Source organism: Varanus komodoensis, unplaced genomic scaffold, assembly GCF_004798865.1.
Source record: "Varanus komodoensis strain SLA01 unplaced genomic scaffold, ASM479886v1 scaffold9, whole genome shotgun sequence".
Classification (NCBI taxonomy): domain Eukaryota; kingdom Metazoa; phylum Chordata; class Lepidosauria; order Squamata; family Varanidae; genus Varanus; species Varanus komodoensis.
The window spans coordinates 4,597,055-4,619,765 of NW_025336598.1; the positions used below are offsets into that span (position 1 = coordinate 4,597,055).

The 22,711-nt window shown below is 45.9% G+C and overlaps 1 protein-coding gene across 2 annotated transcripts in view; it reads right to left on the minus strand.

Annotated features, from left to right (window-relative positions):
* PPP2R2C (protein phosphatase 2 regulatory subunit Bgamma) overlaps positions 1 to 22,711 on the minus strand; it is a 212,042-nt gene that overhangs the window by 147,866 nt on the left and 41,465 nt on the right. For both annotated transcript variants that reach the window (XM_044417785.1, XM_044417784.1), the window contains exon 3: positions 14,658 to 14,823. In XM_044417785.1, the coding sequence (XP_044273720.1) occupies positions 14,658 to 14,823 (166 nt within the window). The remainder of the gene's footprint in view (positions 1 to 14,657; positions 14,824 to 22,711) is intronic.

Here is a 22,711-nt window from a genome sequence, read left to right on the forward strand (position 1 = left end):
TAATAATAATAATAATAATAATAATAATAATAATAATAATAATAATAATGTGAGTGCAGATTTATTAGTGTCATTTTGTTGCTATTGGAGATGGCAGTTAAAACAAATGGTGTGGAGGTGACAGATCACTTCATCACCGCCTGTCCATAGCTTTCCAAAAAGCGATCCCCTGTGGATCACACTACCACATATGTAAATGAGCTCTGTGCTCATGATGAGTTTATGATTTTTCTCTGCAGAAATGGTACTAATCGTCTCAGTTTTATACTCATTGTGTTGCTGTGGACACGTTTCTGGGGTGTCACCATCTCATTAGGCAAAAGCAGGCCCATACTTCCCATTGAAATTCTAATAAGTTTATGTTGATTAAAATTGTTCTTCATTTTGAATATTGTATTGTTTTTCCTGTTTTTTGCACTACAAATAAGACACGTGCAGTGTGCATAGAAATTCGTTCATATTTTTTTCAAAGTATAGTCCAGTCCCCCAACAGTCTAAGGGACAGTGAACTGGCCCCCTGTTTAAAAAGTTTGAGGACCTCTGGTATAGAGTGTCACAGTCCATTCCGGTGCATGGAATGGTACTCCACAAGAGAGGTTGGCATCGATAGTCCACCAGGATATAGTTTGGAGAACTGAGTGTGGAGGTTGTAATAGTTGGTTCGATTGATTGTGGTCCGGATGAAAGTTGCAGTTGAACCATTATACGGTAATGGCCGCATTCAGAGTCTTGTATTCGGCACCACCAATACCGTGGATGCCATATGACCAAGCACCTGTTGAATGGAGTGTGTTGGGACAATCCATTGAGTCGTAATTCATCATACAGAAGTTATCAGTCTCTCGTCAGTCTGCAGGTAGGAAGGCTCGGGTATGGAGAGAGTCCAGGTGTGCTCCAATGTAATTGATGACCTGAGGCATGGTTTTTCATTATTGATGCAAGGACACAATCAGTCAAGCAGGGAGCAGGTGGTATCAATTGAAGCCAGTAGGTCATCTCTGGAGGGGGAGATGATGAGCCAGGTAAGGACAGATCTGGATACCCTGAAGCCTGAAGTGGGCACAAACCGGAAAGATGGACACAATTTCGTAAAGACCCTCAGAGCGGTAGCAAGCCCAAATGGAAGAACGTTGTACTCATAGGCTTCGGTACTGACAGTGAACCAAAGGAGGTGTCTGTGAGCAGGATGGATTCTGATGTGGAAGTAAGAGTCTTTTAAGTCCAGGGATGTGAACCAATCCTTTTTCCTTAGCAACCTAAGTATGTTTTGGAGTGTGGTCATTCCTAATTTTATGGTTTTGATTGTATGGTTTAATAAGTTTTATGTATTTATTAACTCCATGTAAATCCAGTGTGGGGCAGACACCCCCATCTCTCTTCAGTACCATGAAGTACCTGGAATAGAAACTGTGCAGTCCTTCTGAGCAACTAAGTTTCTGGATTGCTCCCTTATGAAGGAGCTCGGTGACTTCTTCCAAGAGGGCTGGAGAGGCTGCTGTATATCAAATCGGACTTGAAGGCTACACAGTTTCAAACTCAATTTTATATCCATGCTCTACGATGGAAAGAAACCCACCTATCAGATGTGATGGACTCCCAGATGGGGAGTCAACTTTGCAGCCAATCCCCAAAAGGGAGAGGGAAAGGTGAGATGGAGGATTGAGTAGAGGTTCACGCATCCCATCAGCATGGATGCTTGTCAGCATCAGCACAGTGACTGGGATGTTGGTAGTGCGGGGCATTGGATCATTGGGTCCGAGATTCTTTGGCCAAATTGCCGTCGTCCAGAGGGGTATCCCTGATGGTAGGGCTGGAAGGGTCAGTACTGTGGGGTCTGTTCCATGGCCACTTATGTCTAGACTGAGAGGTAGAATATTCCAGCCAACGTGCAGTTAGGTAAGCCTTATGGATATGTTTGAGCTTGACATCAGTCTGTGAATGGAAAAGACCGATGCCATCAAAAGGCATGTTTTCAACTCTTTGTTTAGTTTCTTGAGGCAGGTTCCCTGCTCTGAGCCAGTCATGGCATCGGAGGGCTATGACACCAAGAAGCACCCTTGACTTGCAATCGAAATGATGTCTCATTATGGTGAGCCGTTGTTTTGAGAGCTGCATTGCCTGCCTGATGAAGATGCGGGTCAGCTCCCTTTGCTGATCTGGAAGGAATGCAGTGAGGGACTAAATTTTTTGCCAAAGAAAGTACTGATAATAGGCTATAGTGGCCTCATAATTGGAGATCTGCAGACCGAGTCCCATGGTGGGGTAGATGCAGCAAGACTTCGTGTCGATTTTTCTCCCCTCGCAGTCAGATGGGGTCGAGTGTTCTCTCGACTGATGACCCTATGTCAATTCAATAACAATCGAGTTTGGTTGAGGGTGTTTCAACAGGAATGGTATATCCTGCTCCCAAACTTTGTACATGGCCTCTAAACGCTGAGAGGTAGGATGAGGGTGATTTGGCAGCTGCCAAGACTCTGTCATTGCCTGTCGAAGTGTAGAAATGAATGGCAGGGCAATTGGGACCGCGTCTTCTTTACAAGCCACATAGTAGATGTCATCCCAGTTTGTGTCAGTATGCTGCTGTACCACAATTTCGAGAGAAGAGGACATACGAGAGAGCGGCTCAGAGAACCAACCGTGGCTGTCCCTGGGAGATCCTAGACCCTGGGTAGTGATAACAGCATCAGAAGAGGGGGAAATTTGTTAGGATTCCTTCGAATCCGAATCAGACTGGTATGGAGGGCTGGAAGAAGAGCCATCAGGAGATGGTGGATGGGCAAGTGCTGCAGCAGATGTTGATGGAGCATCCCTCAACGCCAATTGAGGGGTGGAGTAGTGGCAACACATTGGTGGTGGTGGTGGGTAATAGCCATATGAGGGATAGAAATCCCACAGATAGGGATGATCTATGCAATTGGGATCACAATCCCCATAGGGTAAAGGCACCCAATACCGCGAAGGTTGCGGAGCAGAAGGTTGTGGAGGCAGAAGGGAGGAAGGATGATGAGGGGCCCTTGGAGATCCCTCTGAAGATGAATGGCTGGCAGGTGTAGGAGTCAGCAACCTCACAGGTTGTTGGTCAAGTCCCAGCTGAGGCAGTGATTCATGGATTTCTCCATCTGAGATAGAGGCTCGAGCCAACAGATCCGATCGGTCGGGACTGGAGTGAGGGGAGATGGTGATTCACAGGGGTGATGCTGGAGGTGTCACCTGCATAACCGACTGGTGGCTGGAAGGCTCGAACGGTACCGAGGTAGGTAAAACAATCAGCTCAGAGCAGGGCACTTTAGGATGCTCAATGTTGTTGGATCTGTCTTTTTTGGGACAACTAGGTTTCGTGACCTCATCAGAGCCAACATGCTTTCTCTTCTTATGTTTCTTAGGAAGAGAGTGAGAGGAGCACTTTCCATTGGGACCAACAGTGTCCCCTTTGGATGGGTGATAGGAGCCGCTCTTCAGAGGGCTTCAGAGCTGCAGAGGAGCTGGTATCTGCTGAGACCTGCTTCATAGCCACTAGGGCTTGGTCCCATAACATCTTGCACAGCCGATTTTCTTGGGTTTTCTAAGCCTGCCTGGTGAAAGATTGGCAGTTGTTGCACTTATTGGTCCTATGTCCCTCATCTAGGCAGAGGAGACAGAGGGAGTGCGGATCAGTGGGAGACATTTTAGCTCTGCACTGAGCACACCTGCAAAAAGCTGCCCGCTGTGCCATCGAGAAGAAGGAAAAAGTATAGCAGTAAGGTAAGATGATAGTGGGTTTTTGTTTGTTTGTTTTTTGGTTTTTTGGTTGAGGGAGCGGACAAAGATTATGAAGAGGGCTTTGGTAAGAGAGTGAACAACTGGGAAAGGAAGTGTCCAAGAAGCGAAAAAGTTAGAAGTTTAGAAGTAATTGAAGAAATTGAAGCAAAGTATTACAAAAACAGACAAGGAGACAAGCAAAAAGGCCTGAGGTATGGCGAACAGCAGTTGCAAGCAGACTGGTGAAGGGGTGAGCACTCCACCCATTTGTACTATATGGGGGGCAGAGTTCCTGCCAAAACCGTTACAGCTCTTATATCTTCCTGGCAACAGGCACTGCACAGGCACAGCACCCATATATGTGTGATGCTCAGAGACCACGACAAAGAACACCTCATTCTGAGGGCTGTTATTATTCTCCAGGTCCAACCAACCCAACCCCAATGGAACTGTCCTGTGGCAGCCACTTAAAAGGGTTGTGGTTCATTTAAATAGTTCCCAACTGTAGGCTTAGTATATTCTTTATATGGGCCTGTATCCTGAGGATTTCCCTGATGACTGGATTTGGGCAGGGTGCCAGATTGGCCTACTGACTGTGCCTGCTACCAACTGGGGCAAGTGCTTACCTGATGCAGTTCTGGCAGATGTTACTGAATTAACAACAGCGATGCACTAGTTCTGGGAAGAGCCTCTAAAGGCTGAAACTGCTAACTGCAAGATCAGACAATTCCATCAGGGAAGCAAATAGGTTGCAAACTATGCAAATGAATTCAACAAAGTGTCCCATAATGTAGTGCAGAAAGAAGTCGCCTTGGCTGACTAATTTTAGGATGGGTTCTCTGATGACATTCATGATGAACCGACATGAGTAGAAGAAATTATCAACTCTCCAAACACTGATCCACTTTTGTCTGTTGATACATAGGTATCTGGAAAGCTTGCCTATCATGTACTATTATTCCAAGCACTATGGAGCTTTTAAAACAACCACAAATGGGGCCATCTACAGTGAACAACTCTTCCATAAGGGAAAATGCAAAACACCACACCACACAACAGCTAGAAGGAGCTCAGCCTAAGTTAAGCCCAGATAAAAGGACAGGAGACAAGGGGTCACTGTTTATACACTGGCATTGCAGGAAATTTTGCAACCACTTACCTGGTCAAATGTTCTTTACCCATGATACTGGGCAATGGGGCAACAAGTCAGCTGTTCACTATTGCCACTGAACTTTACCCACTTATATGGAGAGGTACATGCTTTTACCTGTCACCCTTCAGGGCTCTGTACAGGCCATGATACAGAGCTCTGCTGTGGTGGATTTGTGGGGGCCTCTTGCAATTTTATGAGCATTGCTTTTGCAATGCTGGCCATTAAGGCAGCATTCAGAAAGTCATCTGCTAAAAAGTATGACATATGCTAGCCAGCAGTATACATATGCAGGTATTCCAAAATCCAGCATCAAATTTTGGAATACCTGAAAACAGCTTAATCAGTGTCAAACCTGAGGTCCTTATTCTTTTCCCTCGTTAACTTCTTTATATACTTCATCCCCAGTGCATGCAACTAACAAGTTGGAAGCTGGAACCAAATTAAGCCAATTTGGAACCAAATTAAGCCAAAGCAAAAGAAGATAACCTGGTGACCAGAGATGTATGTCCAGAAAATTTTGCAGCTTCAAAGATTCCACTTTCTTTGGTAAACCGATTTAAAGATCAATAGTGGCAAGGCCCACCAGTGTGAATGTCAGGATCCCAAAGCCCCAAGAGATGCTCCCTTCACAATACAGAATGAATTCTTGTACCACTGAGACTGCTCTATGTTTTGTCCTGACCACTTAGGGCTGAAATACTCCAACTCTTCCATTATAGTTAATAAGATCTTTCTCTTGGTCATCCAGGAATTTTGGTAGCCCAGGTTTCATACTGATTTGAAATAATATGCTGAGGCATGTTACACATGCTGCTGGGCCAAGAACCAACCTAGTAGATGCATGAGACTTCTGTTCCCATTCCAGATTCTTGCTGGTCCATAGAAAGCAATAACCATGGATTTTATCACAGGACATTCCACCATCTTGTGGCTGACAAACTCATTTCAAAAATATTATCTCCTCCTCCAGAAACTTCCTTGGTCAAGAAAATGGCTGTTATTTATATGGAATAATCTTTATCTCCAGGACTCACCTAATTAGAGAGGGGCATTAAGTTCACCACATGGCTTTTGAAGATGCTATTCATATTGGATAGGCAAACAATTGAATGGGCAAACTGAATGCTCTTGGACAATAGCTCTGGTGCTATGTGAACTTACAACAAGATAACTGGACAGTGCTGCTGCCCTTAGCCAAACTAATTTACAATGATTTCCAACATTCCTCCACTCAACACACACTTCTTTTTTCAAACTTCAGTTTCAGCCACTATCAATTCCTCCAGGAACTACAGACTCTGCATCAGTTGTAGAAACTAAGTCAAACATTTGCAGAACAATGAAACCATCCAGATCCTACCATGGCTGTGGGCAACATGTGTGGATTTTCACTTGGTAGCTCCCTATCCAGAGACCCAACTGCTGATGGGTGTTGATTTATCAGTCCTTTCCCCATAGTAGCCCATAGTTCCTTGTTACTTATCACCAGTGCTTACTTCCCACTCTGCATATTCATCTAAATGTTCACTTGGCTCCTGGCTCCTGCACACCTATGTATCCTTTCAGAAACTAGCTAATTTCTGACTCTTTTGCAGTAGACAGATGGGAAGAACACAACATGGCCACCATCCTAGACTCATGGCAGTACAGAGTCTGCCTCCAGTTCCTCACTGAGTGCAAAGGCTGTAGGCTTGGAGATCAACCATGGCACAGGTCAGGGGTACACACCCTAACCTTTGCCTGTTAATTTCATTCTTTGTACTCAGGCAAAACAGGGCTAAGAGGGGATGAGCTTCTGAAGAGGGGACTAGTATTATATGTGACATCATTGCAACCCTGCTAATAATCACTCTGACATTACAGAGCCTGAAAGCACTCTGATGAAGGGTAGGCCCCCAACACCAGCACTGTTCTGACCACTCCAGTCTCTGAAGATACCCTGCTTAGCCTGTCCACTTAGAAGCATAGACTTGTGCAGGGGGTTCCAAAATTCCAAATGATACTCTGCTGGAGTAGGGCAGATTGTTTGTAGTTGTACCTGGATGCAAGCTCAAAGTTTTGACTACATCTGAGTTGGTACCTGAGGCATACTGGAACAACACCTTTCTTTCAGTCCCTAGTGTTTTGCAACTTAGTTTCCTTAACCCCATTGGTAGGTTAAGTCCACCTCCCAAAACAAAATAGTCACTCCACCTGGATTTTCCTTCCCCCACTTCCTGATCCTGGATTTGGACTAAATGATCCTAGGATCCATAACATTCTCTCCTTGGTCCCATCCAACTTGCCCTGCACTTAGAAGCCTTCAATCCAAAACAGAAATCACCTTTCCCTCCTTTGCTGCTGCCATGTGTCCTCCTTTTCCTGTGCTAACCATCCCTACATTGAGTTAGCTTTAGGACCTTGGGCAGCAATCCCGGAGCCTGAGAACAGGCAATTCATTCCAGTAGTGCCTGGGAACATTTGGCAGGGTTTTACAGTGAGGCCATGAGAGTCTTTCTGGAAATTTACCCTTGCAGATGCTGCATTTGGCTGTAAACAGTCAATATCATTATCCTGCAGGGAGTGAAGACTGGAAAGATTGCCCCTCATGATCTCCATGACCGCTGCTTAAAGTCAAGGGGCAGTGATGCCTCATGGGAGTTGCATGGATAGATCATTCAGAAAGTCTCTTTTTTGGATCTTGGCAGAAGCAGAGGTTGAGGAAGTGTGGAGAGAAGGGAGGGAACTTGCTAGGGAACTTGTGAAGGCAAGGTAGGAGCTTGGGGTGGGGTGGGGTGGGGTGGGGTGGGGTGGGGGGAAGGAGGAGTGGAGAGTAAGGGAGGCAGGACTAGAGAGGCCAGAGAGGCCTAGGAGGAAGCAGAGGGGGTGTTATCTCTTGGTTGCAGCCTGGGTTGCCCAGGGACTCTCTTCTCCAGGGACTCTGTCCTCACTGAGGGAGCATGGTTCTCAGGCTCAAGTGAGGGTAGCATAGCAAAGGCAAGACAAGACAAGGGTGCATAGGGCAAACAGAAACAAAGTTCTCTGAGAGGTGGCCTATGTCAGGCCAGAAGATGGCCATGGCAGGTGTGATGGTTGCCTGCAGCTTCTGCAGAATGTATGTCTTCCTCCTGCAGCAGGAGCTGGGATACACTTGCACTAAGTGCAAGCTGGTATTTGAACAGGAGTGGGTCCTAGCTCTCCTTGAAGAAAAGGTCTGGAGGAAAAGGTCTGAAGGGTCTGGAGCATGCCATTGGCACCATCTGGGGGATAATGGAGGGGGAACAGTACCTGGACATTGCCCAGGAGGTCCTCCAGGCTGACCAACTGTAGCACCCTTCCAGTCGGGTTGAAGATAAAGAGCCCACTGGCAAATCAGCTCTGGAGACATGGAAGTATGCCATGCTAAGGAGGTGGAGGCCAGCACCACGCCCTCCATCTCCTGACATGAAAGTGAAGCTGAGAGGTTTTCTCTGCTTGAACAGAGTGGGACCACAAATCCCCTGGGGGACCAGTGTGCTCGGGAAGCGCACTCTGCTTGGGAAGCCTGGCCTGAGGCTAGGCAGGCGCAGGGGGCCCCTATCAGACATGTAGGGGCCAAGGTGCAGCCTCCAATCTTCACCAGACAGGCAAAAGGAAGGCGGGTCATTGTCATTATTAAGGGGTACCATGACAGCAGTGTGTCAGCTGGATCTAGGGATGAAGTAGGTCTGCTGTCTGCCAGGAGCATGCATCCGGCATGTGACAGACAGACTAGAGCATCTTCTTCCCTCAAGGGTACATCAGTCACTTCTGGTGATCTACATGGGAACAAACGACACAGCAGGCAGGAAATGGGTGGGATCACTCAGGATTTTGAGGTTCTTGGCAAGAGATTCAAGATTCAGGTGGCCTTTTCCTCTCTTCTCCCTGTTCAAGGACATGGGCCAACCAGGGAGAGGATGGTTGCAGAGATGAATGATTGGATGGAGGGGGAATACTTTGGGTTTCTTGACCACAGCAACCAATTATTGCCAAAGGAACTTCTGGCAAGGGACAGGGTGCACCTCACCAGAAGGGGGAAAGCAACTTTTAGGAATGCTCTAATGGGCTTTGTGTGGAGAGCTTTAAACTGATCCGGGGGTGGGGGGGATCAGGGCCCTCAGAAACAAATCATGATCAGATTGATGAAGGAACAGGATCAGGGTCTTAGGGTCAAGGTGATGTAGGAACTGCAAGGGCTGGCATGAGTTCTCCACAGAGGGTTCCTGCTGTGCCAGGCAGGCCAGGAGGAAGGAGGAGGTCAGGGGAGCAAGGGATAGATTTCATGGAAAGAGCTTTGATGTATATATACCAATGCTAAGTGCATGGGAAACAACCAGGAAGAGCTTGAGGCATGTGTATGAGCTGGTGGTGGGATGAAACATGGTGGGATTAAAAGCAGAACTGGAATGTTAACACAGAAAGGTATGTTCTCTCTAGGAAGGACAGGAAGGGAAACAGGGGAGGGGGTGTAGTATATTAAGGATGTGATAGGTGCAATGAGATAGAATGTGGCACAGATGGGGATCTGATAGAGGCAAACTGGGTAAGATTGACGGGTCTAGATGAAGGCAGGAATCTGATAGTGGGAGTATATTATTGCCCACCAGGTCAACTTGAGACCCTGGACAATGCTCTGGTAGACCAGATTGGAAGGGTATTCCAGGGGAGGGACACAGTCATACTGGGAGACTTCAACTTCCCTGATACTAGTTTGGAGATGCAGTCAGTGGTGGCAGCTAGATCCTGTCACTAGCTATGGAGGAAGGGTTTTTCACGCAGAGGCTCTGAGAGGCAACAAGGGAGGGAAACATCTTAGATTTGGTTCTGACCAACAGGGAGGATCTGGTGATGAGCAGATTAGGAAGCTCTGGATGTGAGTTACCACTCCATCCTATGTTTTGAGATCAGGGAAAGCTGTCCCAGCTTCTAGTAGGTCAAGTGGTAGAAGCTGGGGCTTCTTGAGGGCCACTCAATTCAAGGGCAGACTGGGGGAAAGCTCCTGGGAGAGGGTACTGTTCAGGAGGGGTGGATGGGTTAGGGTCTTGGAGGCACAAGTCTTAACGATACCACTGATTATCAAAGAAGGGAGGCATAGGAGGGTACCACCATGGATGCGAAGAGAGTGATTATAAGGAAGAGGGACCTTCCCAGGAAATGGACACTGGGGCAAGTGGACAAAAGAAAGAGGCAGCATGTTGCAGAAGGATTCTGTGCAAGGCTAAAGCTGATTATGAGCTGAAACTTGTGAAGAATGTCAAGAACAACGAAAGGACTTCTACCAAGTAAATTGGAAGAGGAAGAGGAGACAGGTGGTGGGACCACTTAAAAGAAAGGCAAGGGATCTGGTAAGTGATGCAAGGGAACAGGCACAGATGTAAAATGATTACTTTGCTTCTGTGATCTCCCCAAAGAGGGTTGGGGAAGTTCTACCTGGAGGGGCTAGATGAGGTTGGGGTTATGGGGACACAGATTGCAGTCACCTCATTGGAAGCTGAGAAGCTCCACAGGGCCCTGGATGTTACAAAGTCACTGGGCACAGATGGGCTACACCCAAGGATACTGGGAATTGGCAGGCATGCTCTCACCTCCGTTGGTCTACATTTTTGAGGTCTAATGGAAAATGGAGAAGTTCCCATTTGGAAGGTTGGCATAATTGGTTCCAGTCTCAAAAATGGTAGCAAGGGGATATGGGAATTACATGCCAGTAAGCCTTACATCCATACTGGGACAGGTGATGGAAAGGATCATAATAGGGAAAACTCTAGAAACCCTAGATAAGGATGGAAGGTTGGCAGCAATACAGCACGGATTCCATGAAAATGGATCTTGCCAGACAAACCTTGTGGAATTCTATGATAAGGTTTCAAAGTGGCTTGACAGAGGGGTCGCAGTAGATCTGGTTTACTTGGATCTTAGCAAGGCTTTTGACAAAGTGCCACATGATATCCTGGCCAAGAAATTGTTGAGCTTTGGGATAAATCAATGTACTGTCCGATGGATTAGGGCATAGTTGACTGACTGCAAGCAGAGGGTGACTATCAGTGGGGAATCACCTTTTTATTTAAACGGCATTTTTATTGTTAGCTTATTTATTGATTTTATATCTTTGGCCAGGGCATTTCCAATTATATTGTTTTTATATGATTATATGTATTTATTTATTGTTGTAAGCTGCCCCGAGGCTTCGGCGAATGGGGCGGCATAGAAGTTTACTAAATAAATAAATAAATAAATAAATAATAAAAATGGCAGTCAGTGATGAGCAGAATTCCCCAGGGCTCAGTTCTGGGTCCAATTCTGTTCAATCTCTTTATCAATGACCTCAAGGAGTAGATAATCAGTCTGCTGACTAAATTCGTGGATGATACCAAATTGGGGTGGTGGCCACATCTGAGGAGCAGGTAATCCATATCCCAAAGGATCTGGACAGGCTGTAGAAATGGGTGGGGGACAACTGGATGGCATTCAATGTGGATAAGTGCATTTGGGACACAGGAACAGGTGTCACAGATACAGGGTGGGGGACAAGTGGCTGGAGAGCAGCACTTGTGAAAGGAATCTCAGGGTACTTGTCAGAGCTGACTGAACATGAGACAGCAGTGTGATGAAGCGGTTAAAAAGGCAAATGCTGCCCTTGGATGCATAGCCAGAAGCATGGCTTCCAGATCTAGGGAGGTGCTGATACCACTCTGCACGACTCTGATACTCCCACAACTGGAGTACTGAGTCCAACTCTGGGCTCCACATTATAGGAGAGACATAGCTAGGTTAGTATTGGACTAATATAGGGCCACAAGAATGGTAGTTGGGTTGGGAGGGATGACATATGAGGAGAGATTGTGGGAACTGGGTCTTTTCAGCCTGAAGAAGAGGAGAATCCAAGGGGATCTTTTGGTGACTTATAAGTATGTGAGTGCATGTCATGTGGAGGAGGGCTGTGACTTGTTCTTCCCTGTAGTGGAGGGCAGGATGCATTCCAATGGGGAAAAGCTTAAGAAACCAGGCTTCAGGTTAGATGTCAGGAAGTACTTACTGAGGGTTAGAACCCCTGGGATGGGCTTCCAAGGAAGGTGGTTGAGGCCCCATCAGTATAGCAGCATGAGTATCTGTTTGGGTTGCACAAGCCATGCTGGAAGAGGTAGTGAAGAAAAGACTTCACTCGTAAAGGGCCCTGTCCCTTAAAGGGCTAGCCTAGAGCAGAGTGGTGCAACAGCAAAGTTCTTTGCACTGAAGTAAGTTATCTTGCTGTACAGCAGCTTCAATACCCTGCTGCCACAGTTTCAGAAATCCATGTTGTTTCTGATGGTATATCTATGGAGTACCTGCTGGTGACACAAGTACCTTCAGAAGAGAAATAATTTCTGACTTTTGATCATGGAATTAACAATGCTTGAACTGATGATCTTCCATAGTCATGTAGTAACTCACACTACTGTGGGGCACACCACTTGCTATAACATGTGTATATATCAATATTAGCGCCAGAACCACAAACTCCTGGGCCAGAATGGGCTTGTAGACTAGGGCCATGTTGGGAAGACTTGAATTCAGGAAGGACAGGAAGGTCAGGAAACCCTAACCCTAACCCTATCCTGGTTAGCCAATGTGAAAGAAGAATAAATGCTGGGATTCTTGCAGAGAAAAGGTCAGAAATTTCTCCCCTTAAAGGAATTAGGCAAAACAGCCTAACCTAAACATATCTTCAGAAAGAAATAGTATAAATTTCAGGATGTTAGAGTAAGATTGGGATGTAATAGGGATATTTGCTGTTTGGACAACATGGGAATAAAAGCTTGTGCCTGCTCTATATTTTTCTGATAAACTTTTCTTTCTTTTCTAAGTGTAGTGTGAATGCAAAAACGGGGCTTGTTTTCTCTGGCCACATGAGTCAAACCCCAGCAAAAGGTCCCTTTGAAGCAATTTGGGGGCAAGCCTCTCCTTCTGAGGTATATTGCTCACTAAGATTACCTGGTGTAACATTGCCTGGTTATCCTTAGTTCCTGGACTGTCCTACCACTCAAGCTAATTCTCCTGCGCAGAAATAACTACAAAAGGCCTATTGCTTATTATCTAAGCAAACATGCTTTCCTGCCTTTGGTGCCTTCCAGCTTGCTTTCTGGTTCTGGTCTGCTCTGGCTTGCTACTTTCTCTGATTCATGCTTGATCTTATGACTTTATCTCCCTGGCTCATTTCCTAACTTCTGATATATCTGCCCATAGCCAGCTCTTACATCTGAGAATTTGAGTAATCCTCAATTCAGCTGTAGCTTCTGGATGTCAGCTTCTAAATTCTTTGTCCAGGATATGATGCTTATCTTGCAGCAGTGTGAGGTAGAGATGCATTATGTGGTCCCTGTGGAGAAAAGAATCACCCTTACCCTTTTCAAGCTGGCCTTCAATAAATCATATCTAATTTTCAGGAACTTGTTTGATGTAGTTTTATCAGTCTGTGTCATCAGTTAACTTTTTCTTGAAGATGATAACTGCAACCATTTCGAAGAAATACCAGTGGGGTTCCTGTCACTGAGGCTTCCTCAAGTATGCAGGCTTTGGATTTATCACACATGAAATTTCTATACCCAGTATGGTTTTGGAAGAAGTGATTCATGGAACAATTTGATTCATAGACACCTGCATCCAGTCAAGGCCATGACAGGGCCATACTTTGGAGTCCTTCATGTATCTTCTAAACTTTCATTTGTAACTTTTACTGTGGAGCAAGTCCACTGGTGAACAGCATGCCAGTGAAGCCAGTCATCATAACTGACTAGGTGTACACCCTACAAAGCTGACTCTATCTCTCTAATATGTTCTTTGTACTATAGCACTACTACAGTAGAGTGACAGTGCTGATAGGGAGATCCTTTGGACAGCTGACATCAAGGACCAGGTCCCTCTACAGCCAACTAGATGTTGAGCAGGCCCTAGATGCTGCTGCAGTCATGATGTGCTGTACCTAGTACAAAATCTATCAGACAAGATAGGATTTTTTTCCCTAGAAAACAATAGCAATTCTAGGTCTGTGTGTATCCAAATTTGCAGGCCTAGAGCAGAAACAGTGAACACATCTTTCTGTCAAGTGCCTAATGCTTGAAAAGCAAGAAATCAGCAATTCTAGCACAGGCTTTCATTCTTTTATTGTTTAGTCGCAAAGTCATGCCCAACCCATCACGACCCCATGGACAACATTCTATCCATGAACAATTCTTCCTGCCCTAAGACTCCTACTCTAATTTAAATATATAGAGGTTCATCTATACAAGTGCTTGCTCACTCTTAGTAAGTTAATGGGAAATGCAGGGACTGTCTATTGAAACCTTTGGGAAGTGGGGAGGAAAATTAATTTAAAATCCAGATGATGACTTCATATCAAAAGGAAAAAGCTACATGAGGCATATTCTTTAGTCCCAATTCTGCCAAGAGTAGCTTGATATCTCCACAAAAAGTGAGCATTTGGCTTCCCTCTCCTGCTTTTGGCTAATGGGAACAATATGGTGAGAATTTGCCAGGAATTTGTCACTGCTGAACATTTTGGGATAGCAGACAGATTTTTATCTTTCAGAGACAAATCATGGTTTGCAGATCAAACTATGCTTAAATTAATCTTCGTTATACATTATATCTGAACCAGTTCAGTGTGAATTATGAAATTAAAAAGTATGTTAAATATTCATTGACTTTGCTACTGAGGGCTAAGAATAAACAGCATTAGTCAACCTTAACTCTGCAGTTATACCATTAATTATTATTAATCCTGCAGTCTTACCATTTGTTGACAGAAGAGAATGGGCTGCATTCTGTTGTGGTAACCACTTTATCTTGTTTATTTTTTCCTCTATTTCCAAACTCTTCAAATAGTCAAACTCTGGCTCATGGCTCTGGAAAGTGCTGTAAACATTATATTCTCCTTGATTATAAGGATCATTTTTGCTCTGCAAAGAATAGGAAAAACAAAACATGAACTGTTCAAATAGTCCAGGAAAAAGCAATGTCTATGATCCAGGACTGCATGTGCAAATTGTATGACTACAGTTGTTAAATGGCATCCAAGAAGGGAGCTCAGAGCAATAGGGCAGAGCAGGCTCTCAGCCCCAGAACAGCAGTAGCCTCTGTAGATCGAATTTGGTCAGAAGTGGCCCAGAGAAGTTTGGAAGCAAGATCAGTAGTGAGAAGCCAGGAGCCTAGGGCTTTGGCAATGTCTAGTTACATAATGGCAAGAGGAGAGGAGCTGGTTGAGCCTATTCAGCCTGCAGAATGTCAGAATTATTGTGAGCATATTGGGAGGAAAGGGGATTCACAGTAAACATACAAGCTGAAGCGTCAGATCAAGAAGGTAAAACAAATCACACTATTTGGGCAGGAGCCTTGTTGAGGAACTAAAATCTCAGTAGTTTTACACAGGCTGAGTTCTCACAGCAACACCTTTGCTTTTAAGCAGATGCTGAGACTGGGAACCTTTTCCAGGAACATGTTTTTATTGTACCAAATCATCTCTGTTTAGATTTACTTACTGGGCTTCTTGAAGCACTCTATACAAGGACTCTGCATCAGATTTGGACCCCTGTCTCTCTGAAACTGTATTGTTAATAACATGCCATGGAAAGCATTGTGCTTTTCATAGACCTTGCATTTTTGTTTGCTATAGACTATGTACAGTATCTCCAGTATTGTTAGGCAGGAGCTGACAAATGGCTTGGATTTTTCTGCTTGGATTAGTCAAGGATTTTTCTGTGCCTGGACCCATATAGACTATAGGTACCATCATGCAACCTATAGCTGCTAAAATCTCTGTGAGATTATTCTGGATTTACTCTTGTATGTGTGTCTTGACTGTGTAACCTACAGTTACTGGTTTGGGGTGAAGAAATTTCCTCTGCCAGAATGGAGATCATTCGGTTGGTTAAAAAAAGTTCTACCCCTTTAGCAACAAGGCCTGATATAGGAAAAAGCCATTAAGTGTAATTTTTTTGGGACATGGCTAGAAGCTTGCACTTCCCACTAAATTAAAACAAATACATACATATTACAGTCAAAGATTTTACTTATGATCTCTTGCACTGAAATCCATAACACACTTTCAAAAGACAATGCAGTATGTACATACAGGAGACACTGCAGGAATACTGAAGGAGGCAGGATGATACTGCCTGACATTTTTGGTCACTGTCATCCTCTTCCGCACCCAGGACCCACCTCTTGGAGGCGAGAATGAGAAAAGCTGGGTTACCATATGCTGGCCTCAAAAATCCAGCCCAAGACAATGCGCTGCACAGTGGAGCAGGAGAAAGACTTTGTCAGGTTTTGGGTTGCTCTGGGCATCATCTGATGGTCAGAACCCAGAAGTTCACCTCAGTATTCACAAGATGGGTCCCAGGCCCTGCTGGATCTCTCAGCCTCCAGATGAGCACCAGATGGGGAGCCCTGGGGGGAAGAGCTATGCAAGAGCAAGCTCTTTTCTCCAGAACGGGCTCACTGCAATGTTTACTGTAGTGCCTGCATCTTGCCTCATCCAGATCCTGCCTCTGTCTCACCTCAGCAATATAGGTCTTGCTGATGATGGTGTGGTTCATCTCCTCTGCTATACCTGAGCCTTGCTGCCTCTTACTGTGTTTCCTGTCTTACCATGTGCCCTCAGCAACACAGGTCTTCCTGTTTGCTGTAGTGCCTGACCTAAATCCTGCCCCACTGTTTGTATCCTGCCTATCTGTCTTACCTCAGCAACATAGATCTTCTTGCTGGCTGCATTGTGGTTCAGCTGCTGCACCTTGCCTGACCCTTGCTGCACTTGGTTCCAATTGTATCCTGCCTTGATTCAGCAATGCAGGTTTGCCTGCTAGTTGTGATTCCATTCCTATGGTATCTTGCCTGACCCTTGCTGTGACAGGTCAGGGTGCTTACCTGTCGCTGTCATTCTTTGAGTGGTCATCTGTGCATTTATACAGATGGGCTTTGATCTGCATGGGGAATGTTGTTGGGACGGCTAAACTCGTTTTGGTGGGAGCCCCTCACCTCCTGTCCCTCCAGTATATCTGCAAGGTCCATTGAGACTGATACCTCAGGTCCATTGAGACTGATATTGTGGCCCTGGAACTAAGGAGAGGCTGGTAAGCAGCTGACCTCAAACCCAAGGGCTACAGAGTTGAGGAACTGAAGAGTATCATAGCCAATTGGCACCAGCATGGGGCCAGAGGATGGGTTTTTATTGATTGATTGATTGATATCCTGCCTTTTTTCTACAAAGGACTCAAGGCAGCTTACATCATTCTCCTCCTCCATATTATCCCCACAACAACAACCCTGTGAAGTAGGTTGGGCTGAGAGTCTGTGACTGGCCCAAAGTCACCCAGTTGGCTCCATGGCTGAGCAGGCACTAGAGCAGGGACTAGAACCCAGATCGTCTGAGTCCCAGTCCCATGATCTTAACCAGTACACCACACTGGCTCTCACACCACACTGGCTCTCACAGTGTGGGTTGTGCATTCACACAACCCACACTGGGTTGTGTGAATGCACAGATGACCACTCAGAGAACTACAGTTACAGGTAAGCAACCTGACTTTCTTCTTTGTGGTCTCTGCGAATCACACATATGAGCAACTAGTGAGCTTAACTTTGAGATGGCAGTGGAAAGGTGTCATCAGCAGAGGACTGATCTGGTAGGCAGGTGTGATGGTCTCAATCACCCAGTGTGCATGCCATTAAGAGCTGACAGGTTTTCCTCTGGACTTCTCACCATAGCAAATGAAAAGTCTCTGGGAATGGCAAAAGGGTTTGAAAAAAGTAGAATGCAAGTGCAAGTGTATACTAGTGTACATCAAGTATGTGCAGGGTAGATTCCACTGGGTTTGACAGTGTAGCAAAAAATACTGGTAGAACAATGTCCTGGTTAAGGTGGAATGGTGAAGTGACCTTCAAGAGGAATGAGGGGTTTGGACACAAGACTGCCTTGTCTCTGTGAAAGGTGAGGTATGGTTGGACAATGCAGAGCACAGAGCGTTGGCTGGTCCTTCTGGCTGATATGATGGCCATGAAGAAGGCTACCCTCCTGGAGAGAATTCTGAAGTCTGTGGTGGCCAATAATTCAAAGGATCATTTCATTAGGGCTTGGAGAACAACTGAAAGGCTCCAGGTTGGGATGAATGACCAGACTTGAGGGACAAAAGGATTGAGGCCTTTGAATTGTGGTGCTGGAGGAGACTCCTGTGAGTCCCTTGGACCACAAGGCGATCAAACTGGTCAGTCCTAGAGGAGATCAACCCTGACTGCTCTTTAGAAGGCCAGATACTGAAGATGAAACTCAAATACTTTGGCCACCTAATGAGAAGGAAGGACTTTGTGAAGAAGAGCCTAATGCTGGGAACAATAGATGGCAAAAAAAGAAGGGGATGGCAGAGGATGAGGTGGCTAGATGGAGTCACTGAGGCAGTTGGTGTGAGCTTAAGTGGACTCCGGGGGATGGTGGAGGACAGGAAGGCCTGGAGGAATGTTGACCATGGGGTTGCGATGGGTCAGACATGACTTCATGACTAACAACAACAGGCATGCACAAACTAGAGCTGGAGCAGATGCATCCAAAGCCTGGTGAATGGAACGACTGTGCCCATTACTGGAATGAATCTGAGGAGGTGCTATACTTGTCATACCATAGCTCTGGGGTTGGCTTGGAGCTTTGAGGTCATGTCTATCAGAATTGTGGCTCTGAGAGCCAGGAGGCAGACTCTTGCAATTGCCAAGTAGATTAGTGCTCCAATGCAGAGGATTGACTAAGACAGAACAGATTTTTTTTCAATTCAGACAGTCCCAATTTTCCAGGAGGTCAAAAGTGGAGCAGTCCTCAAATCCATGAGGTTGTCTTTTGAGGGGGCAACAAGGATCCAATCATCAAGACAGGGGAAGACTTGGTCTTCTTGTAAGTGCAGGTGGGCACAGATGAATGCCATGCATTTGGTGAACCTCCTTACAGTACTGGAGAGTCTGAATGGGAAAAGCTTCCATGCCAATCTACAAGTGAAGGACAAGCTGATAATCCTGATGGATTATAATATGAAAATAGGCAAGTCATAAACCAATCTTCTTACTATGACACTGGTAAGATGTCCTGCAAGAAAACCATGCAAAACTTCTTTAGAGTGATGAAGACATTCATATTCAAATCAGAGACAGACTGACATCCTTCTTCAGAATTGTATCTTACTAGGAGCAGAACCCATGTCAAAGGTTAGATGCAAGAACTGGTTGGATAGCCCCTTTTGATAGCACTGTAGCTACCTCTGGTGCTAGGATGGGGAATAGTGATCCACACAGAACCTTGAGGTGGCAGGGTGTCAAATTCTATTTGGTATCCTCTCTCCATGATGGAGAAGAACTACCTAACCAATGTTATGGTTCCCAAGCAGGAAGGTAGGTGGAGATGGGAAGATAAATATGAAGATAGGTGTCCATTGAACCATACAGAAGGAGGGGAACTGGTTGGCCACACTAATCAGTGCTGTCTTTTGTCCATGTCCAGTCTCCTTTTGGACTGTTGAAACTGGCTAGTGGCCTCCCTCCTGCTGGATTGGGTGGGCAACTGTTGTCACAGGGGATGGGCATACCATCTACATGGCTGGCATGCAGCATAGGGAGGCCCTTACATGCCCGCTACTCTGGTTGGGGGAACTCCATCTCCTTGCCAACATCCTAGCTTCCTCAATGGTGTCACGCCTTTTGTCCATTTTGGTGCTGAAGAGGATTTCCCCATCAAATGACAGGTCTTCAGTCTGGGGATGAACTTCCTCTGATAACCTGGCTGCATGAAGTCAGGCATGTTAATGAATTGCCACCACACCATGGGCCCTGGAGTTGCAGTCAATGTGGTGACATGTTGCGTTAATTTGCTGATGGGGCAGGTGGAGGTCCTTGGGCTGAAAGACTTGAGCCAGATCTCTGTATTGCTCTAAGAGATGTTTGATGAAGGAGCCAATCTTCTCCCAGAGAAACATCCTGTAGTAGGACTTTGTGGCCTCATATTGGAGAAATGAAGGCCCAATGCCACAGAGAAATAGGCCCAGAATGCCATCCTGTCTGGCCAACATCTCTCCTTGTTACTGAGATTGGATCTGTCATTAGCATGGGCCTGATTTAATTCAGCTCTAAACCTGATAGAGTTGCCTTTGGCCTTGATGTGGGTGGTATATCTGAGGCCTTTTCTTGTGCTTTGGCTTCTTCAACTCTGTCATCTTCCCGGTCATTTTATTGGCCATAAGCCAGGCACCCTGGGGTAGATGAGGTAGGCAGCATGGCTGGAGGAGTCGCTGCAGCTAGGAATGGTGGGCATGGCAATCCTGAAGTTCAGAACGTGGTTGGTGTTCTTGTGCCATAGGCCTGGGTGAGCTAGCAGCCTGCAGAATGCAGTTCCATAGTTTGGCATGCAATCTGCCCACTCTATTCTGTATAGTAAAGGCCTGGCAGTGTGGACAGAGATCAACAAGGTGCTCCTCTCCCAGTAAAAGAGGCACAGCCAATGGTCCTCCACTGGAGGCAACTTGCTCCCACAATGAACACACTTACAAAATGGTTCCTTGAAGGCCATTGGGAAAGAAGAAGAAAAGAAATGAAAACACTGGGTACAGGAGAAGAGATGGTGATAGAAAGTGTGTGTGGGGGGATTTGGATAAGGATGCTTTTGGATAAGGATATTTTTTTTAAAAAAGCGGCTAGGAATGAAGAAATAAGAATTGTAAGAGATTGAGACTAAGAAAGAACAAGTCAGGAAAAAGTGACAGCTACCAGCAGAGGAAAGTCCTGAGACATCCACAATGGTGGTTGGGAGAGAACCAAGGAAGTAGACAGGGACTTTTCCCAGATATACCGGGGACCAGAGAGGAGGGGATCCAGTCAAAAAGACATTAGCTAGGAAATCTTCCTAACAACAGGCCCAAAGCAGGCCCAGAGTCCATATGTGTGATTCAGAGAGACCACAAAGAAGACCCTGTCTTGCTGTGTATCCTGCCCAGTTATCCTGCCTCAAGGTACTTACACCAATGTTTGTCGTTCTGTTCTCGACCCTTGGTTTGTCCATGACCATGTCCTTGTTCTATTCTGGTACATACTTCTGGTTCCTGACCTTTGGACTTTGCTATTGGACTGCACGACTGGACTTTGAACCATGTCTTGCCTCAAGTTCTGTAGCACTGGTTGGTGCTTCTGTCTTGTCTCTGGCCAGCCCTGGACCCTGACAGGCTGCCTGTGCCTTTTCCTGAGGTGCATCTCAGCTGAAGAGCAGAGAAGCGGCAGGAGTGGCTTCCTTACTGCTGAGAAATGGCATTCCAAGAGCCAGTTGAACTGCTTCCCACTGCTCAGACACAGCATGTCGCAGCTGAGCAGCAGAAAGGCCATCTGTGCCCTTTCCTCCTTTGTCAGCTGGAATACACTGCTGCTGATCAGTGGGGCAAGGTGGAGGTGATAATCAGCTTAGTCTCCCTGGGAGGAGACCCAGCTAAATCATTGCCCTGGTCCCCTTCAGATGGTGCACTGTCCACAGGCACCACATCAACCAGGAAGGTGAGCCAGTATGTGCAGTGCACCTCTTCCCATTTGGGGCACAGGAATGTTGCAAGGGGCAGGCACCAGCACTTCACTTGCATCCTCCTTGGAAAGGGCTGGACAGGTGACACAAACAGAAGCTTCCCACCATGTTTCCTCCTTTCCCTGCTGGGGAAAATGGGACTAGAACTGCAACACTCTGCTTCTCTTCCTCAAGAGTCAGTCCTGCCTGCTGCTGCTGCAATCACTGGGCTTCCACAACACATTAAGCCATGGTGGTTTAAGCATGGTATCTGAACCCGACACACACTTCCCTCAGGAAAGAGTATAAGCCACCTTACCACAGCTTATAACCCACCCTAGTTGGTCTTGGTTTGTAGTATAGTTTAATAAACCCACTATGGCTTATTGTGTTATTCAAACTTAGTTTACAAGATAAGTCCTTGTCAAATCAAAATGCTAGGGAACATCTTGGCAAAAGCAAGGCTTGCTTCCCTAGTCAAGGAACTAGAATGCAGCCCCAAAAGGCAAAACAGCACTTGGGGACAGCTGGAAAACTTTCTGTCACTCCCTACTAGAAACCCTGGGGATTCTGCAGGGTGCTCTCCGCAGGACTCTTTATAGGGTGCTTCTGGTACATCTCCACCTTTGTAAATAACTAGATAAATGATAGTTAGCTGTGGGCTAAAAAGTTGCAATCTGGCATGGTTTTCTGTTGCTTGGGAAACATCTTGGTGCTCCTGCAATGTCCCCTGGATCTCCTATAGGAGGATTAGGGGGCAAGGAGAAAGTAAAGGGTAGAGGAATTTTGTTGGTCAGGCACAGAGGAATTTTAGCCACAGTGCATGGTTAAAATGCCCAAGTGGTTTAATGTGCTCTGTGAATCGTCTAGATTTTCTTGTTTACTTGACCCTGTGATAACTTGAGGTATTTATGCAAAAATACAATCCATCAGCACTGATCCTTTCCTCATATCAAGAAAATGACATTAATTTTTCTTTCAATTATGAATAAAATAATAATACTCTACACGACCCTGGTGCGCCCGCAACTGGAGTATTGTGTTCAGTTTTGGGTCCCTCATTACAGAAAGGATATAGCCAGGTTGGAGTGAGTGCAGCGTAGGGCCACAAGGTTGGTGGCCGGTTTGCAGGGGATGCCGTATGAGGTGAGACTGAGGGAACTGGGTCTCTTCAGCCTGGAGAAGAGGATACTCAGAGGGGATATGTTGGCGACATACAGGTATGTGAGGGGATGTCACATGGAGATGGGTAGAGACCTGTTCTCCCCTGCAGA